Source organism: Cavia porcellus, unplaced genomic scaffold (assembly GCF_034190915.1).
Source record: "Cavia porcellus strain 051 isolate PalLab524CR breed Dunkin Hartley unplaced genomic scaffold, mCavPor4.1 scaffold_1, whole genome shotgun sequence".
Classification (NCBI taxonomy): Eukaryota; Metazoa; Chordata; class Mammalia; order Rodentia; family Caviidae; genus Cavia; species Cavia porcellus.
Window position 1 is genome coordinate 215,418,173 of NW_026947484.1, and position 17,390 is coordinate 215,435,562.

At 48.1% G+C, this 17,390-nt stretch overlaps 1 protein-coding gene across 2 annotated transcripts in view; it reads left to right on the plus strand.

Moving 5' to 3' along the window:
- Positions 1–17,390, plus strand: part of Thada (THADA armadillo repeat containing) — a 315,049-nt gene that overhangs the window by 268,869 nt on the left and 28,790 nt on the right. For both annotated transcript variants that reach the window (XM_063229252.1, XM_063229250.1), the window contains 2 exons: positions 1,023–1,176; positions 3,663–3,794. In XM_063229252.1, coding sequence (XP_063085322.1) covers positions 1,023–1,176; positions 3,663–3,794 — 286 coding nt within the window. The remainder of the gene's footprint in view (positions 1–1,022; positions 1,177–3,662; positions 3,795–17,390) is intronic.

The window sequence follows — 17,390 nt, forward strand, 5'->3', positions numbered from 1 at the left end:
GAAATCTGGGGTTCTATTACTAAGATACCAGGAATATCTGGTTACTGTGGGCAAGCTATCTGCTGCCAGTCTTCCCCGAAAGTTCAGTCTTTAGCAAAGCTGCGAATACAAGGTGTGGTAGTAACATACAGTGAATGTTTACGTCTTAAAAATTTATTATGGACCATCAATCCGTCTCAGAATACCTGCCCTCTTACTTTGCACACACTTTACCCATCATTCTTGCCACTTTCTGAAGCAGTTCTTCAAGTCTGCTTTTGGGAATGTCTTTATAAGGTGTAATCAAAAGTACTGTGAACGCTGCTGCCCAGTGCCACCCAGCAGAAAGGCAGGCTTGCAAAAATGCTACAGTGAGTCCTCATCCACCAGGCCTGGCGCCGTGTGGCTCCTGACTCTTCCCTAAAGTCAAAATGACGATGAAAGGTAAAGTGTTTAATGGATCCAGGACATCAAGGCAGCCATGAAAGCACAACTAAAGACACTCATGTAAGCCAACTTCCAGGACTGCTTGAGACCATGACAAGAACAAGTGTGTTCAAAGCAAAGGGGAAGGGGCTGGGGATTCAGCTCAGCGGCATATGCGCCTGCCTTGCAAGTGTGTGGTCGTGAGTTCGATCCCTGGTACCGATAAAAAAGAAAAAGACCGAAAAAAAAATTGGTTATCAAAGCAACGGGGAGTGTTTTGGAGGCGATTCATAGCAATATGTCTTTTACCACAATAAATTTTTTAAAAATATTCACCATTTTTTTTAATCGTTCCCAGATTGCAGGGTTGTGATAACCTGATATGCACAGAAAAGACTCAAGGAGCTTGCTCTTTAGTTTAGTGACTCTGTATTTCCAAAAAAAAGTCAGGTTTTCCTCATGGGCCTTGTTTATTTTACCTAGTTGGTATAGAAAAGCAGCTAAAAGCCTTCCCATCAAGGTGGAGCTGATTTGCAGGCATAGTGTGGTGTACCTCCTCCCTCTGTCAGGCCCTGGTTGCATTTAAGTTCTACTGATAGGTCCCTCTGTCCTCTCAGGACAGGGAGTCACTAGCCCCCCAGCTGAAGCGGTGGGTGCAGCTGGTCATCTTGTCCTGCGGAGACCGTCTTCCCACAGAGTCGAGGCTGGCTGCCGCTGAGGTCCTCACCAGCACCGCACCACTGTTTCTCACCAACCCCTGTCCGGTTCTTGGTAAGTGTGCTGAGGGCAGGGCCCCTTGTACCAACTCGCGAACAGCGTGAATAGATACTTTCGACCAGTGGAGGCAAACTGTGTGCTGCGGCAGGGTGTTTGTTAAGACAGAAAGCTCCAAGAGGTTCACCGTCACTGCTCTCGACTAAATGAGCAAGGAAGGTTACAGCTAGTAGCGATGCAGCACACCTTTACATCTTTCCAGTAGAGTCCTGTCTTCATTCAGAGCCGTATTTTTCACTAGCAGTCTGTTAGCCTCTTTCAGCCTTACCCACACAGCCTCTGTGGTCGTTCTGAAATGTAAATAGCATTTCAACTGATGCCAAAAACCTTGGAGGAAGTTCTTTCTGCCTTCAGGTTGGCTTCCAAACTCCTTTTCACTCCGAGGCTTATGGTCGTTTCTGGTTCCTCCTGGCCGCTCCTCCCACTTCGTCATCTACCACTCCCAGCACAGACCACTGTGTCACCACTAGGAAACAGTTCGCTATAAACAAACCACTGCTTCACTAACTTTTTGTTTGTCTTAGCTTCAGCCCATCCGTCCCCTCTTCCAGGAAGGCTGTTGCATTAATCTAGGTGAGAAAGAAAGGGTCATTATGAAGCTGTGGCAGTGAGGAAGAATGCCTCTCCCACCAAGCTCAGGCCCATGGTACGCTAGTTCTCTTTCCATCTGCTAGTACATTTTCTTTATCAGTACCATGCACAGCCCTCAAAACAAGACGTGATCCTGCCTCCAAAGAACGTTCAGTAGAGTTATGAAGAAAGAGTTCTATAATAAAAGATTATTTTTATATGATGAGATCCAAATATAAGTGTTACAAGACTTGCAGTTTTTGAAGTCGCATGTCCCTAGATCTCTCTGGGAAACTCTTTGGTTCATCTACTTTCACTCACTTCTTTTTTGTGGCATCCCACCCAAACAGGGACTGAGAGGGAGCTTCACTGTGCAGTGATCTTATATTGGATCCAGAGGAACAAGGGCAAAGGCTTATTAAACTTTGGTCAAGCCATGTACAGTGGCACATCCCTGCAGTGCCAGCTTTGGGAGGCTGAAGCAGGAGGACCAGCTGAGCGCAGGTGTCTAAGACAAGCCTGGGAAGCATAGCAAGACCTGGTCTCAGACAATAAAAAAATTCTCCAGTAAGGCCATTTTGCAGCATTTTCTGGGTGACTTTGGCCACTTTAACTTAAGCTTACAACAGGAGAAATGTATGTGGAGTAACCTGAAGCTCCCATGTGGAAATTAAAATCCAGCTGTTCATAATTAATTGCTAGTGCTGGCTGCAGCTTTGTAGAAATGGTGAGGTCAGGTGTGGTGGTGGTCTGCACCTATAATCCCAGCACTTGAAGGGAGAGGCAGGAGGACAGTAAGTTCAAAACCATCCTGAGCATTTTAGCAACTTAGACTCTCTCAAAAAATAAAAGAGCTAGGGCTGTAGCTCAGTGCAATTCCCACAACTAGGAGAAAATTATGGAAGAGATCAGTTGTGGCTGATGGTGCACGAAAACATGTAAAACACACTGAGTGACAGATGACATTAAAGTGCACGGAGAAAAGATGAAATGGACAAAAGAGGACAGGATCTGAGAGGTATAAATGATCATACTAAAAAGGAAAATGTTGAGAGAGGAAAGTAGGCTACTCTAGACAGCACTTAAAAAGGACGGATTCTCAAAGACTGCATAAAATTTGAAGGCAGATCTAGAGCAGAAAGGAGAGAACAGAATGCCCAGTGGAGGCTTTGCCATTCTTGACTGGACTGAAAACCAACAGCTGAGAGTGGAGGAGAAGGAGAGTGGCTGAAAGAGTTCGCAGGGATGCTAGGTGCTGGTCTGGGTGGTACCCTGCCACAGCCCTTCACTGAGACCTCTGCAAGCCTGAGCCACCCTGCTGCGTGACAGGAGTCCTGCCTGACACCGACTCCTTTCCCTCTCTTTGTGATATGCATCCCAGCTGCAGCAGTCGCCTGTCATCCCAACCCCCATCTGCATTAGTGACTACTAGAAGGGTCTGTTAGAACAGAGACTGTTCTAGACTGTGCACCCCTGCCTGTCACACAGGGGCAGAGGCTGCCTTTCCTGCTTGTCATCAGCAGCATCACTTAGCACAGGCCAACTGACAGAGCTGGTACCCAGGGGAAATTGCCGCAGACAGTGGGCCTCTGTGTCCATGTGATGCAGGCTGGCGCCTTGTTCCGGGGCCCTTCGCCTTCTTTGAAGCATGATCTTGATTGATACTTGGCTTTCAGAACTGAGAAGCTGACACTGTCACTCCAGTTCACACCGAGCCAGTTTCTATGAAGCCCAGTTTCATGCTTGGGAGTCCTGACACCAGACAGAACTGGGCCTAGACCTTTTCAGTGTCCAGAAAAAGAGGACAGTGGAGCTCACTCATGTTGCTTTCCTGCGCTGTGGACTCAGAGCAGGATCTGTACCTACTCGTCCACTGCGCACTGGCTGATTTGAATTCCTTTTGGTCTTCTTAGAGTTGCAGGACACACTTGCTTTGTGGAGATGTGTCCTCATCCTCCTTCAGAGTGAAGAGCAAGCTGTACGAGATGCAGCCACAGAAACCGTGACAACAGTCCTGTCACAAGAAAACACCTGCCAGTCAACAGGTACCTTGTTCTCATCTTTAGCATGATGTTATTGTTGCTGTAGGACAACAGTTGCAGGCCTTCCTATAAGTAACAGGTAGATTTTGTTGGCCAGTCAGTCTCTGTACCAGCACTGCCATTTCAGTGGAAAAGCAGCCGTAAACAGTAAGTAAAATAGCTGAGCAGAGTGGTGCATAACTGTATCCCAGCTACTTGGGAGACAGAGACAGAAGAATCCCAAGTACCAGCCCAGCCTGGGCCACCTAGGAAGACCCCCTCTCAAAATAAAAACCAAAAAGGGTACTAGGTGTAGCTCAGTAATAGAGCATTCCTGGGTTCAGTTTCCAGAACCACTAAAAAGGAAAAAAAGTAAATAATGGGCATAATGTGTTCCAATAAAACTTTATTTACAAAAATAGTAGTCTTTCCAGATTTGATCTACTAGCCATAATTTGCTAGCAGACATCCTAGAGGAAATTTGTTTGTGAAAGTAGAAATTTAATAGTGTTCAGTCTTTTGTTAATTATATTGTCATCTGTTTTAAATAAGGCTGTCTTGATTCTCTGTGTGGTTACATAACCCAAGAATAACAAATCTGTCATTTTGTTCCTGTGTGAGGGTTTGCCTATGACCAAATCATGACCATATACAAGTTTGATTTCTTTTCTTTGTGCTTTGGCTGTGATTAATAAGCACATTAACACAAGAAGCAGGATAGGTGTAGAAAGCGGAGCCAGTGCTTCTAGACTCAGATCTGCAGTCTGAGCTGTCACAGCCGTGGGTTGTAGGGCTGTCTTGTATGCTACAGAAGGGAACTGGCCTGAGACTAGAAAATGGGCTGCTGGAGGGAAGGGACAAGAAATAAGGGGAGTAAAAGCACAGTCACCCCTCTGTCCAGTGGCCATCTGGAGAATGACAGTGTTGGTGCATGGCCTGTGCCCAAGGATGGGGGTCCAGAGCGGTGTCCAGGTTGGCTGGTCCAGTGAAAAGAAAAACACTAGTCTGAGGCAGGCTCACAAGCTGAGCAAAGAAGTCTCCCGCAGCAGCCAGCCAGCTGGGAGAAGAAGCCGCCAGCCAGTGTGTGTAACTGATTCAGAGCCCAGGGGAAGGGGTAGAGACAGGGCACTGGGCAGTGCTCACTGGAGGAACTCTAGGGTATGGGACCTTCCTGGTACCTGAGTCCCCAGCCATAATGGTTGCTCTGCTTTTTTTTTTTTTTTTTTTTTTTTTTTTTTGTCTTTTTCATTTTTATCGGTACCAGGGATCGAACTCACGACCGCCTGCTTGCAAGGCAGGTGCTTATGCCGCTGAGCTAAATCCCCAGCCCGGTTGGTCTGCTTTTAAGAAGCAAGTTTTGGGGCTGGGGATTTAGCTCAGCGGCATAAGCGCCTGCCTTGCAAGCAGGCAGTCGTGAGTTCAATCCCTGATACCGATAAAAAACGAAAAGACAAAAAAAAAAAGCAAGTTTTGCACAATCTGTAAGTGGTTCAGCTCCAGGGCAAGTTTAGTCTCTCCATAGGAAGATACACAAACTGACCATGTACATGTCATGTTGGGTCCCCCTGAGCCTCTAACCAGACTCCTCCATATCCAAAATTCTGTTCTTACTGGCGTATTCTTTTTTCTAATCGCTGGTTTTCCTCAGAAGGATACTAAGAAGCACCCAGCAAGTACTCAGTAAATTGTTAGTGAAATATAATACTCAATAGATTTCTCCAAGATTCTCTCCACCAAAGGAAGGAAAGAATTTCATAGTTCACAGGTGAATTTTTTCCCTTAATCTTTTATATATAGCCATTGCCCTACTACTTTTTTTTCTTTCTGAGGTTTTCTAAGTTCATTTACAGTAAAAATGTGTTACCATATTTACCCTTCTCCTGGTTTGGTTTGGTTTGGTTTGGTTTTTGAAGGTATCAGCTGGGCATGGTAACACATGCCTATAATCCCAACACTCAAGTGACTGAGGCAGGAGTATCACCAGGAGTTCAAGGCCAGCCTAAGTTGCATAGTGTATTTAAGGCCAAACTAAACTACATAGCAAGACCATGTCTCAAAAAAAAAAAAAAAAAAAAAAGCAAGCTGGTGGGATGGGGAGAAACAAAAATCCGTAATTCTAGGTTGAGTGTCATCTGCATGTAAAACTCCACATGTGCAGCTCTAAAAGAATTTTTAAAATGTACGATCCTGCTTATCTACTTTTGTATTCTTCATTTTGGTCTTAAAAAAGGAATTCAGATATGAAAAGAGAAAAATTTGCTAACAACTAAATGTAGTTCAGTTGGACTAGACCCAGCACTGTTGGAGGAAAGCCTTGCAGGAGACTATTAGCACAGCCAGCCATGTTGGACTGGTGTCCGTAGACTGAAATTGGTGTGACATTTCCTGATTTTGATAACTGTACTGTGGGGTTTTTTTGTTGTTGTTTTGTTTTTTGTCTTTTTCCTTTTTATCGGTACCGGGGATCGAACTCATGACTGCCTGCTTGCAAAGCAGGTGCTTATGCCGCTGAGCTAAATCCCCAGCCTCTGTACTGTGGTTTTATAAAAGTATAATTTTTATTATTAGGAAGTATACACTGAACTACTAAGGAACAAAAGACAACACCTGAAACTTACTTTTATGGTTCAGAAAAAGTAACAATATATGTGCACAGAAATGTTAAACACAAGTAGAGTTGCTAACTTGCATCTTTTCTATGTGCATGAAATTGTTCATTGTTTTTAATATATTTTTACTGGAAAAGACTAAAACAATAAATATTGATAGACTGTCTGATTGGTTTATCAGTAAGTAATGAAGCCCTTGGGGTGATTTCTTTATAAATTGTCCTACAATGTCTTGCCTCTCCCTTAAAAAAAAAAAAAACTCGTTTTGAGTGAATGTATCCAGAAAATCACATTGCCCCTGGATTCTGTACCTTTGAAGGTGTCCGTTCATCACAGCAAGGTGGTGTTTACTCAGCACCTCCCACTGCTCTCTGCTCCACCTTAGTGACGCCCAGACTCCCCGGTACAGCTTGATTTTCATAAGCATAGAATACAAACCTTTCTGTTGTAGACTGAAAGGCAGCTGACGTTTAAAAATCACTCCCTGGCTTTTGGCTTTGGTTGGCTGAGCCAGCCGATGCTCCCAAGCAGTATGGTCCTGTTTCAACATAGCCAGGATGCAAAGCAGCTGCCAGTAACATCCCACCCCTTCAGTCTGCAAGGATTTTGTAGAATATACTGCTGATGGCTTTCTCTTGACATTCAGGTCACTTAGCCTAGTGGATTTTACATGCCATAAGAATACCCGTCATTTATTTTGTCCCCTAAATCCAAAGTTTAATAAATGCTACAGTAAAATAATATCATTGTTATATTACTATTTAATGTCTCATTTGAGAAGTCAAATTTACAATAAAAACATTAAAATAAAAATTCTTACTTTTCCACCAAAGACAAAAGCCTGCAGCCCTCTGTGTCTCCTGTGTAGTGAATGTGGGCCGGATGCAGACAAGAAAGAACTGTGCACTCAAACTATCCTCTGACAGCCTTCCAGGGAGCCGGGGAACATGTTGGGTACATTCTTACTCTGGGGTCTCAAGGATGAGAGCGTGGAGCTGTCCAGAGGATGCAATAAGTAGGCACAAAAAGAGGCTAGAATGAGGAAAAGGCTGGAGGCGCAGGGAACCCTGGAGCTTCTGGGACAGCAGTGCGTGGACACTTGTGATCAGAAGCTGTGTGAGGCTAAGAAAGAGCAGAGATAAACCCAGGAAGGCAGGGAAGACTGAGTTCCAGCAGCTCAGTCTGTAGGTGAGGGGAGCTGCAGAGGGCCCTAAACACAAGAGTGGCTTTATGAGGCGCAAGGTGGGAGGGCTGTCTCTGGGAGCAGCGTGTGATATAGGCCAGGGCTAGGTGAGCGAGGACAGTCTTGGGGCAGGTTGTCCTCAGGAGTGACCATCAGTGGTAAAGGGCAGAGAAGAGGGAGTTGGGGAGCCTCAACAGACTTGGGGTGTGCGGCTTGGGGGACCTGCACAAGAAGAAAAGTGCAGGATGACTTTAAGGCTTTATGCTGGGAGGCACTAAAGAAAAAGCAGTTGCTAGGCCTCGGGCACTGATGCAGAGTTGAGCTGTGGCATTCCAGGAAATGGTGCTACCAGGAAGCAGGGAAGGCACTCAGACCACAAGGCACTGTGATCCAGGACAGAGTATTCTTCAGGCTCTGGGTAGATCAGCAGTGGAAGCTGAGAGGCCAAAGGGGGGACTTTATCGGTGGTGGGAACAGATTGAGGTGTCCAGGTTGTGTCCTGCCCTCTCTGGAACACAGCCCAGTTAGCTAAAAGCCCATCCTTCACAGGACTGCTCAAGGGCTGGTGCCCTGGCTCTACCTCCTGGAGAGCCAGCATCAAGGCACTGGTTCACACTGCATCACCCTGGCATATCATTTTGCATACAGTTGGCTCTGAGGATGGATTTTTGTAGGAGGGATTGGTTAATGATTCTAGAAAACCTGGTGAAAATAGCTCCATAGTCAAATAGCCCCCAGGGGAGGATGTTGTTCACTTCTGTGTCTACTGGGTTCCTGCTGTCCTGCCCCCGGCTGCATCCTACCTGGGTCACCTGCAAGGTCACCAGAAACAAGTTTCTGTGCAGTACCTGCAACTCCCTACCTTTTTAAGTAAGGACTTAAGGGAGGCCGCACAGCAGCCCCCTCCCCATATTACTCTGTGCCAGCCCCAGAGTACACAGAGGGGCAGAGGAAATGGCCTTTCTAGGCCTCCAGAGTAAGGGGATGAAATCTGCAGGTAGGAGGCACGTGTATGGGCAGGAGTCCAGGGGAGGTCCCCCTTTCTCTCCTTCAAGTTGACTCCAAATCTTGAAACATACAGAAACCAGTTCTAGTTCAAGGCAGGAAACACTCAGCCTTCTCTACAGCTCCGTGCCATCTCAGCCGAGTATCTCACTCATGCCTGTTTTGTGTGCCATAGTGGGTTTAGTGTCACAGTGCATTTGAACAGGGCCCTCCATGTGGGCTGCAAACCCCCTGGACAGTGTTCAGGTGTAAAGCACCCCATCTGCAAGGGGGGCTTTCTGAACCTTCCTCCAGTGCTGGCTCACCCTCTCCTCCTCTCTTAGCTTCCACCAGGGATTGCCATCTGATTCAGGTGGCCTCCTCTGTCCCTGTTTCCATCTGTGAGATTTTTGGGGAGTGGGCTTCTGATCAGTGTTGCAGGGACCATGGCCATCTATTGTCTGCTTTTCTTGACAGGATAAGAGAGAAGCACTCCAGACCTTATACCCATGTTAGTGTTTTGGATTCAAGAAGGATGACTTCTTTGTGGAAGCTTTCCTATGAAATAATTAAATAAATAAAAGACTTGAAGTGAGAAAGGAGACAGAGACTCCCTTTGGTGACAAACATACAGACAGAACAAACTGCAGGTCTTTTCCTTGGAGTATGAGCTAGTAGCCCCCCCCCTCACCTCCCCCGCATAGGTCTCTAAGACACGACTGCCGGGTGGTGACGTCTTCAGTCCCACCTGCTGGACAGTCCCTCTGACCACAGGCCTCTCCCCTTGCTCAGCCTCACGTCTGCTCATGTGTCATTTGCATAGCCCTTGTTTTCCTGCTCTTTATCATTGTTCTCTTTCATGTGCTATATAGGTTTATCTCCCTAGTGTGCCCGCGTCTTCTATTAGATACATACAGTAGTGGGTGTTACACGTTTGTGTCAATGGTTCAATCTTTCACCTCACTCAGTCCCTAATTCTCTAAGGAGATCGGGGTGCCCTTTGCAACAAAGCATTTTGGAACACACAGACAGACACTCCCACAGGAACCCCCTCAGGGCACTGTTTGCATAGATTACTGCACACTTACTGCCTGGCTCTCGTGGGCTTAGCATTTCCAGTCCCTCGGTGCTTGGACTTCAGTTCCCTTTACCTCTGCAGTCTGGCTCTCCAACTGCAAGGCCAAGAAGCCAACCTGGGGCTGCAGGGGCCGTGGCTGTGGGTTAACTGGAAACACTGGAAGAGCTTCCTGGGCCTGACATTGTGACCCAGAGAGAATCTGAAACCATGATGAAGCATGGTGGAGAGGGAAACCTGAGCACAATGTATAGCACAGGAGCCTTGGGTCGAAGCACAGAGCTGTAGCCAGGTGGCATAGGGAAGCTGAGCCCTGGCAGTCATGTAGCCCAGCACACAACTGAGGCAGAAAGGCCAACACTTGCTTGCTCTCCCCAAGTGGGTTTCTCCCACCCGTGCCCCTGCTTCCCCTCACACTGATGCACGTGTACCCCTGTGACCCAGCCTGGGAGCCAGTGTGAAAGTATGAAAGCTTCTCGCAAGCTCAGCCCCTGAGCATGCAGGCAGGGAGGCCTGGGTCACTGTGACATTTCACAGTGGCCCCCAGTGAGACAGCTCAGCCAGCAAAGCCTCAGGCCTGTGAGGATTTGCTCTGTCGCAGAGGTTCACACCCTGGAATACTGAAGGCTTCCTACCAGCTCCCAGGGTCACCCTGGAGCAGTGTCCCAGTGTCACCGGTGTCTTCTTCTGCTTCCCATAGGTTCTTTCCTGACTGGCTCAGATGCACAGTCTTCAGAGTGGGGTGCCAGAGCCTGTGAATGTGCTGAGTACTTCTGCTCAAGAGGCACTGAACTCAGTAGAAATCCCACCACTAGGGTGTGCCTGCCCAGTCACCTTCCAGTTCGCCCTGCAGACACTCTGAACTCCGCTCCCTCCATGGGTTCTTTGTGTGCATTTTAAAAACCTAAACTGTTTTCTGACTCATTCTTCCACTCCTACTTAGGTGAGCACAAGTTTTTCCTCTTACTATGTTAGATATGAAGCAGGAAGTGATCTGACCAAGGATATTCCTTCATTCACTTGACAGATCTTTACAGAGTGCCTTTCTGTCAGGCCTAGCATCCCAGCCACCACCATCTCCCCTGAGCTTCTGCAGAACCTCCAACCTGGCCTTCCGGCCGCTACCTGGGTCTGTCCGCAGTTCTTTGTCCTCATGGCTAATGATTCAAGAGGTCTTCTTGGGGTAGATCCGATGGTGTTGCTCTCCTTCTAGCAATCCTCTGTCACTTCCTATCTGACCTGGAATAACACCCAAACTCCTAGAGTCATACACACAACCCTTCCACCTTAGCCCAGCTATTCCAGCCTTCGGGGCGGTCTCTAGCCTCCCAGCCTTTCGCAGCCTTGGAACCTTTGCACAAGCTGCTTACTCTGTTGGAGTGCTCTTCCCAAACCCGGGCTGGCTCACTCTGCTTCATTTTAGCTTCAGTTCCATTTGCACGCAGACGTGCTTTTACCACTGGACTACAGTAACAACCCCAGTTGTTTGCTCTCACTAACCGTCCCACTTTATTCTTTGTGTAGTTTTCGGTTGGTTTTGTCTGTTCTGTTTGCTTCTGTATTCTCAGCACCTGACGTATAATAGATGCTTATTAAAAATCATTGTTGAGTGATTGATGAATGAGTGAATGGAAGAATGTATCAATCAAAGTAGTTAAGCACAATACAGAGGTTGGTGTTTTTAGGATTGCCCTGTGAAGGGGATAAGGAGGAGATTGTTCGGACTGGAGTAGTTAGGAAATTGCCCTGAAGGGGTGGATCCTAACTGTGGCAGATTATATCAGCTACTCCTGGGGGCCCCATCTTTCCGCAGAAACACAGATTCACAAGGAACCAACTGAGCATCTGCTAAGCGTGGAGGTGTGGCAGATCTGAAGCAGCTCCATCTCCCCCTCATCATTCCCTCCTTTCTCAGGCCAGGTGGAATTTCTTGAGCAGGAGTTTCACCTGTGAGCACAGAGCTGGCCTGGGAGAGCCTACCTGGGAGCTTGGTATGGATAAATCTCTCAGAAAGGCTTAGGGCAATGGCCCCTTCCTCCTGGCCTCCTCCCCTCTCTGAGCAGGCCAGTGGTAGAATGGGGAGCAGAGCACCTCATCTCTATCCCTTAGGCACCTCTGCTCCATTGGCTATCATGTACTTTTTGCACTCTAGGAGACACTTCATGTCTTTCTCCATTCTAAACGATGATTAAGCATCCCTGAGCATGGTGATACATGCCTATAATCCCAGCACTCAGGACTAAAGCAGAAGGATTACCATGAGCTCAAGGCCATCCTGGACTACAAAGCATGATTCTGTATCAAGTACCTGCCCCCTAAAGCCCTACAAAGGTGAATAAGTGGGCTGGGTAGAGTGCTTACCTATATCCACAAGGCCTCAGGTTCGCTCCCCAGCACCATAGAAAAAAAAAATTAAATGAAAATGAATAAGCCAAGGTTCAGAGGTTACTTAAAGTAGTGGGCCCAAAGTCCCATAGAAGATAAATGTCATAGCCAGAATTGAATGCCCATATCTCCATGGTGGCAAAGGCTTGCTCTTTCAGCCCCTTAGGTCTGATTTCAGATCATAGAGGACAGGGCAGAAGTTTTGTTTTGTTTTGTTTTGTTTTGTTTTGTTTTGTTTTGTTTTGTTTTGTTTGAGACAGGGTCTCATTATGTAGTCCAGAGTAGCTTTGAACTCACTTCATAGCCCAGGCTGGCCTCAAACTTGTGGCAGTCTTCCTGCCTCAGCCTCAGCCTCCCAAGTGCTGGGATTATAGGCATGGACTATACCTAGCAACAGTGGAGGTTTTCTAAAGCCACTGTTGAGTTTAAAAGAAGACTCTTGAGTCATAACCCCAGGAAGGGCATTGGGAGCTGGGGGAGACCCAGCAAGAGGAGAGCAGGTGCCCTCTGCCAGGGTTGCTGGGCCTGTCCTCCAGGTCCCTGCCTAGATGAAGGATCACATGAAGCTTGAGGGAGGAGGCAGAACTTCTGAACTACAGTCCGGACCGTAAGCCCAGGATAGGTAAATGGTGCTCCGTGCCACATCAGATTCCATGAGACAGTACATAGCGCTTTGCTGTACTGCCCCCACCGTTGATTCATGCGCAGAAAGGTGCCCGCCTGAGACTCTGCCAAACTCCTGAGAGGGCAGGTCTGGGGAGGGCAGAGGAGATAGATGCTCCTTGGAAGGGCTCAGAGGGCCTGTAGCAGCACAGGGGCGGAAAGAACTGAGTGTTCCCATGAAGCCAGCATCTCCCAGCCATAAAACCACACCCTGAGATTCCATCTCCCTGGTCTGCCCTAGGCCTCTGGGGCTGTCTGGGAGTTTCTCCCTATTGTCAGGAGGGTTCCAGCACGGAAATACCAGAAGTGAGGAGCTAAGTCCTGGCTGGCTGTGCCTAGCATAGGAAGGGCTATCTGTCAAAGGAAGTAGCACGTAGGATCATTATCTGCTTCTTCATTCATTCCTTGGAGTCCTGGAGCTCCGTCAAGGTAGACTGTATTCCCCATACCCTCCCTGGTTCCCACCAGCTGCAGTGAAGTGTTTACAGAAGGGATCCTGTGGCTATGGCCACTTTGCCTTTCCCATCTGTCACTGTTCATCTGTCACTGAGCCCCTGATGTCCACCTGTGTCTCAGCAAGTGCGTCACTGGCAGCTGGCTCCCATGATGCACAGAAGCAGTTGCAAACGAATGCTTTCGTCTTCAGTCTGGAAGCAGGTCACAAGTGCCTGTGAGTTCCCTAGCTGGGCCTTGTTGCTGGGGTGATAGGACTGTTTCCATGGCCTTCCAGTGACTAAGCCCCAGAGAGGTGACAACAGGGTCCTTCCGAGGAAATGAGACTCACTTTTGCATCATTTTGCCTCTGCTCTTGCTGTCCTGAAAGCCAGGCTCCCTGCCCCAAGTCAGCGGATCATCCCTCAGTGGTGGTGATAAGGCCGTAGTGTGGGCCCAGCCATCTGCTCTGATGTGGCCAGCTGGGTGCTGGCTTCCCTGCTGTGAGGGCTTCCCGTCTTGCTCATGGCCTCAGCACTCCTCCCTGTGTCCTTCTAATCCAGAACCTTGACTGACCTCCATGAGTCCCAGGTACAATGCAGGGTCCTCGTTCACTGTGACAAACTGTCTTCTTCTTGGGCTCTCTGTTTTCATTCATCCCTGGTTCATTTAGGAAGACTGAGGATCCTGCTGGCCAGCGGCCCTCTCCCGTCATAATTTAAGGCCGACCCTTTGGAAACCCGCTTCCTGCGGATTCTACCCATCCCGACACATACACCTTGCCTACCTGCATTCATTCACCCCCAGACTTCCTTCAGTTCCAGCAGGCACATGGCTGTCAGATATAAAACGTCATCACATAATACCAAGAAGTCCTGCAAGGCAGGGGCAGCCAAGAGCAGGCCACTGTGGGAGGGAACTCTTCATTCTTCAGCTTCATACTGTCACCCAAAGAGGCACAAAAGGTAACCTCATTCTACCCACCAAGTGCTACAAATTCTGTTGTCAGATCTTAGAAGATATCCTTGCAGGGGCATGATAGCCTGTCTTCCTGTTCCCAATGCTCTTTGTGAAAATCCACATGGCCGAGGATCCACGTGGCAGAGCTTTTCATGGCAGAGTGCTCTAGAATGGACAGTGGCTCTGGTGGTGCCAGGGTGTCACAAGGAGGTCTCTGTCTGTGGTGGAGCATGTTTGTGTACATGCAGAGAGCAGGCCGTGTTGAAGCTCTGCACTCCTTTCCAGTGTCTCTGGAAATACATGGCATCAGGATGGTCAGGAATGTACCCATGTGCATCACAAGAACAGGATCTTAGTAGATAGGCTCTAGCCAGCTCACAGATGCTCCATGACAAGCAAAAGCAAGCAGTGTCCTCGTGTGTGTCTAAAAGAGCAGGGAATCCTTGCCATAGTGCAATAATGGAGCAGGTCAAAAGTGCATTTCCTGTGAGGCTGGTCTGCAGGACCATAATGCCATAATACCTCTGAATGGGGCAGGAGGGTGCACAGAAGAGACTGAAGAACAGAGAGATGGGAGGGAGGGTGGTGACAGATCATACTTAGGAAGGGCCCAAAAATGAAGCAGCAGAGAAGAGAGTCCAGGTTTCTCTTCATGTAGCCGCTGCCCATCTCCGTCTGCCTGAGCATCTGTGCCTCGTAAGGCCACCTGGCCTGTCACCCTGTACAAGTGTCACTGACTCCCAAGCAAAGCTCTGGCCCTCCTTCCACAACAAGCAGGCCTCAGCATTCTCTATCCTCATGCCAGGTCAGCCCTGTTCAGTTCTCATTCTTCCACTCACACTTTAACGTTTGGATGTTTGTTTGTTTCCTTGCTTGCTTGTTTGGAGACATAGTCTTACTGTGAGGTCCAGGCTGGACTCAAACTTGCAGTCCTCCAGCCTCAGCCTCCCAAGTGATAGGATTACTGGCATGCACCATTGCGTGCAGCTACACTGTGAACTTTAAGGGCAGAGGCTCAAGCTGGCCAAGTTGTCATATTACATTCTAGAAAGATCACATCAGGCTGACACAGCTCTTCTGTCACATAGTTTGGTTTTGGAGATGAATGTGAACCTGGGGTTGAGGTAGGCATCTCCCCTTATGTCAGAGGCGTCCTCTGTTCAGTCTCCCAGAAAGTCCTAGGGCTCCCAGTGACCCAGTAATGAGCCTGTAGTTCATGAAAGGTTAGAATGGGTTGGTAGGGCTCCCTAGAGCACCACCCCCAGTCCCATCAAACCAGAAAATGAGACTTCCCTGGGCTTTTAAAAGCCAGTTAGTACATATTGGGTCTCCTTCAGGGTCTCAAGGGTATTGCTTTTTTTCCCAAAAGGAAAAATAACATATTTGGTCCCCTATCTCACCCCTAATCTGTTCCAAACTAGAGAACCTTTAAGAGGAAAACTCCCAAGAATTTACTTAGTCAAGAAAATTGGATTCTACTATATGGAATATGGGTCAGGGTGGGGAGCAGAATCAGGAAAATATACAGACCTGCACAGAATATTCAGTTTGTTTCAAAAATGGTTTGGGTTGGTTTTGGAGCTGTTTTTGTTTTTGTTGTTGTTGTTGTTGTTGGTGGGGGGGGGGTTAATTTTGTTTTGTTTTTTGAAAGTGAGTCTTCCCATGAAGTTCAGCCTGGCCTTGAACTCTTGGTGATCCTCCAGTCTCAGACTCCCAAATGCTGGAATTACAGGCATGCACCACCATACCTGGCTTGGATTTGGGTTCTGAGTTGCAGCTTGGGTATGTTAACGGAAGCAGAATTGAGCTCCCTCAACTGAAGCCTCCATGAGCTTCTTCAGCTCCTCCTGCCCATGCTGTGCCCCTTAAAGACACCTCACATCACAGGTGGGCAGAGACACCTTCCTCATTCCCAGGACATAGAGCACTGCCACGTGAGTGCTGTGCTCACCAGCTGCACCAGCTGCCCCAGGACTGTCGTCACCAAAGCAGAATGCTCTCAGGTTCTCAAGTGTTTGGTTACTCTGATTTTATTATTTTTCTGACCTCTCTAACCAGCAGTGATTGAGACTCTGATGGTAGGGCCTGTATTTTTTTTTTTTTCCGTATTCTATTTTTATACTTTGAAGCTGCGGTTATGAAATCTACTCTCAAAAACATTGGTTCGTAACCCCCAGGGACCCAGGAAGTGACCCCATGCTTGTCGGGCTGCACCACACAAGTAGCCCTTCCTCTGTCCTTGCTCACCCAGCCCTCCTGGAGGAACAGCAGGGTAGGAGCTGCTGTAAGAACCTGGGCTGGACAGGAGAGGGCTTCTGGCCAAGCTTTTAGGTTTGACTCTTCAGAAACTGTGGATATTTTCCTGGTGGCTTCCCAGGCACACGGGGAGGGACTCAGGGACTCAGAACCCTCAGAAGCAGAATTCTGGGCCCCAGATAAAATGCTCTTTATCCCCATGCAGGCTGTTGTCCCAAAGCCTCTTCCTCCCCAGCCCTCAGGAGCTCCTGTTGGCGTCAGCTCTGAGCAGTTGGGGATAAAGTCCTTCCAAAGTCCTGGCCTCGGCCCCTCCCGCTGGCCCGTGGTGTCTCTTTCCCCGTGCTCCTCCCCCCCCCCCCCCAGCCCAGAATAGATCTAGGAATCGCCTGTTTGTTTCCACCTTGGCCACAGTCTCGGCCATAAATCTTAGATTGTTTTCCATCTTTGAAAAAGCCATTTCTATCAGCAAGTCATTATTCACATGTGAGGGGCAGGAAAAAGTTCACCAAATTTCAGGCTTCAACTTCTCTTCACACTGTTTCATAACTTCCACTCCACAAAAACCACAGCCTTAAAAAAAAAGGGTTCCCGATAGGCAGTAGCCTGTGTGCCCATGACACAGCCTGCTGGACCAGGGCAGCCACTTGGGGAGAGTGGGTGGAAAGAGGAGAGTCGGGTCCCCTGGAGTGGGGTGGCCTGCCTCTTACCCCTGTGGGAAAACAGCCCAGAATTTCAGAGCACTGAAAACCCACTGTTCTTATTTTAGAGCAGTGGATTTGGGGGTGGAGATTGGGAGAGACAAGAGTGATATTTATAACGAAAGCCTTGACTTAGCTGTAAACTAAAAATGAAGATATAACTAATGGACCAGGACATACCTCAATTCTAGCTAAAAGAAAGATGAATGGAGAGGGAAGTTGGAACAGATGGGAAGCAAAAGGAGGAGTGGGGTAAGGAAACAGACTCGCAGGCAAGGATGTGGCTGTTTCTGTCTTTCTGGTTCTCATCCTCCACATGTTGGCTTTTTGACTTTAGGCTTGTTCTCATGCTTACAAGAGGGCTATTGAACCTCA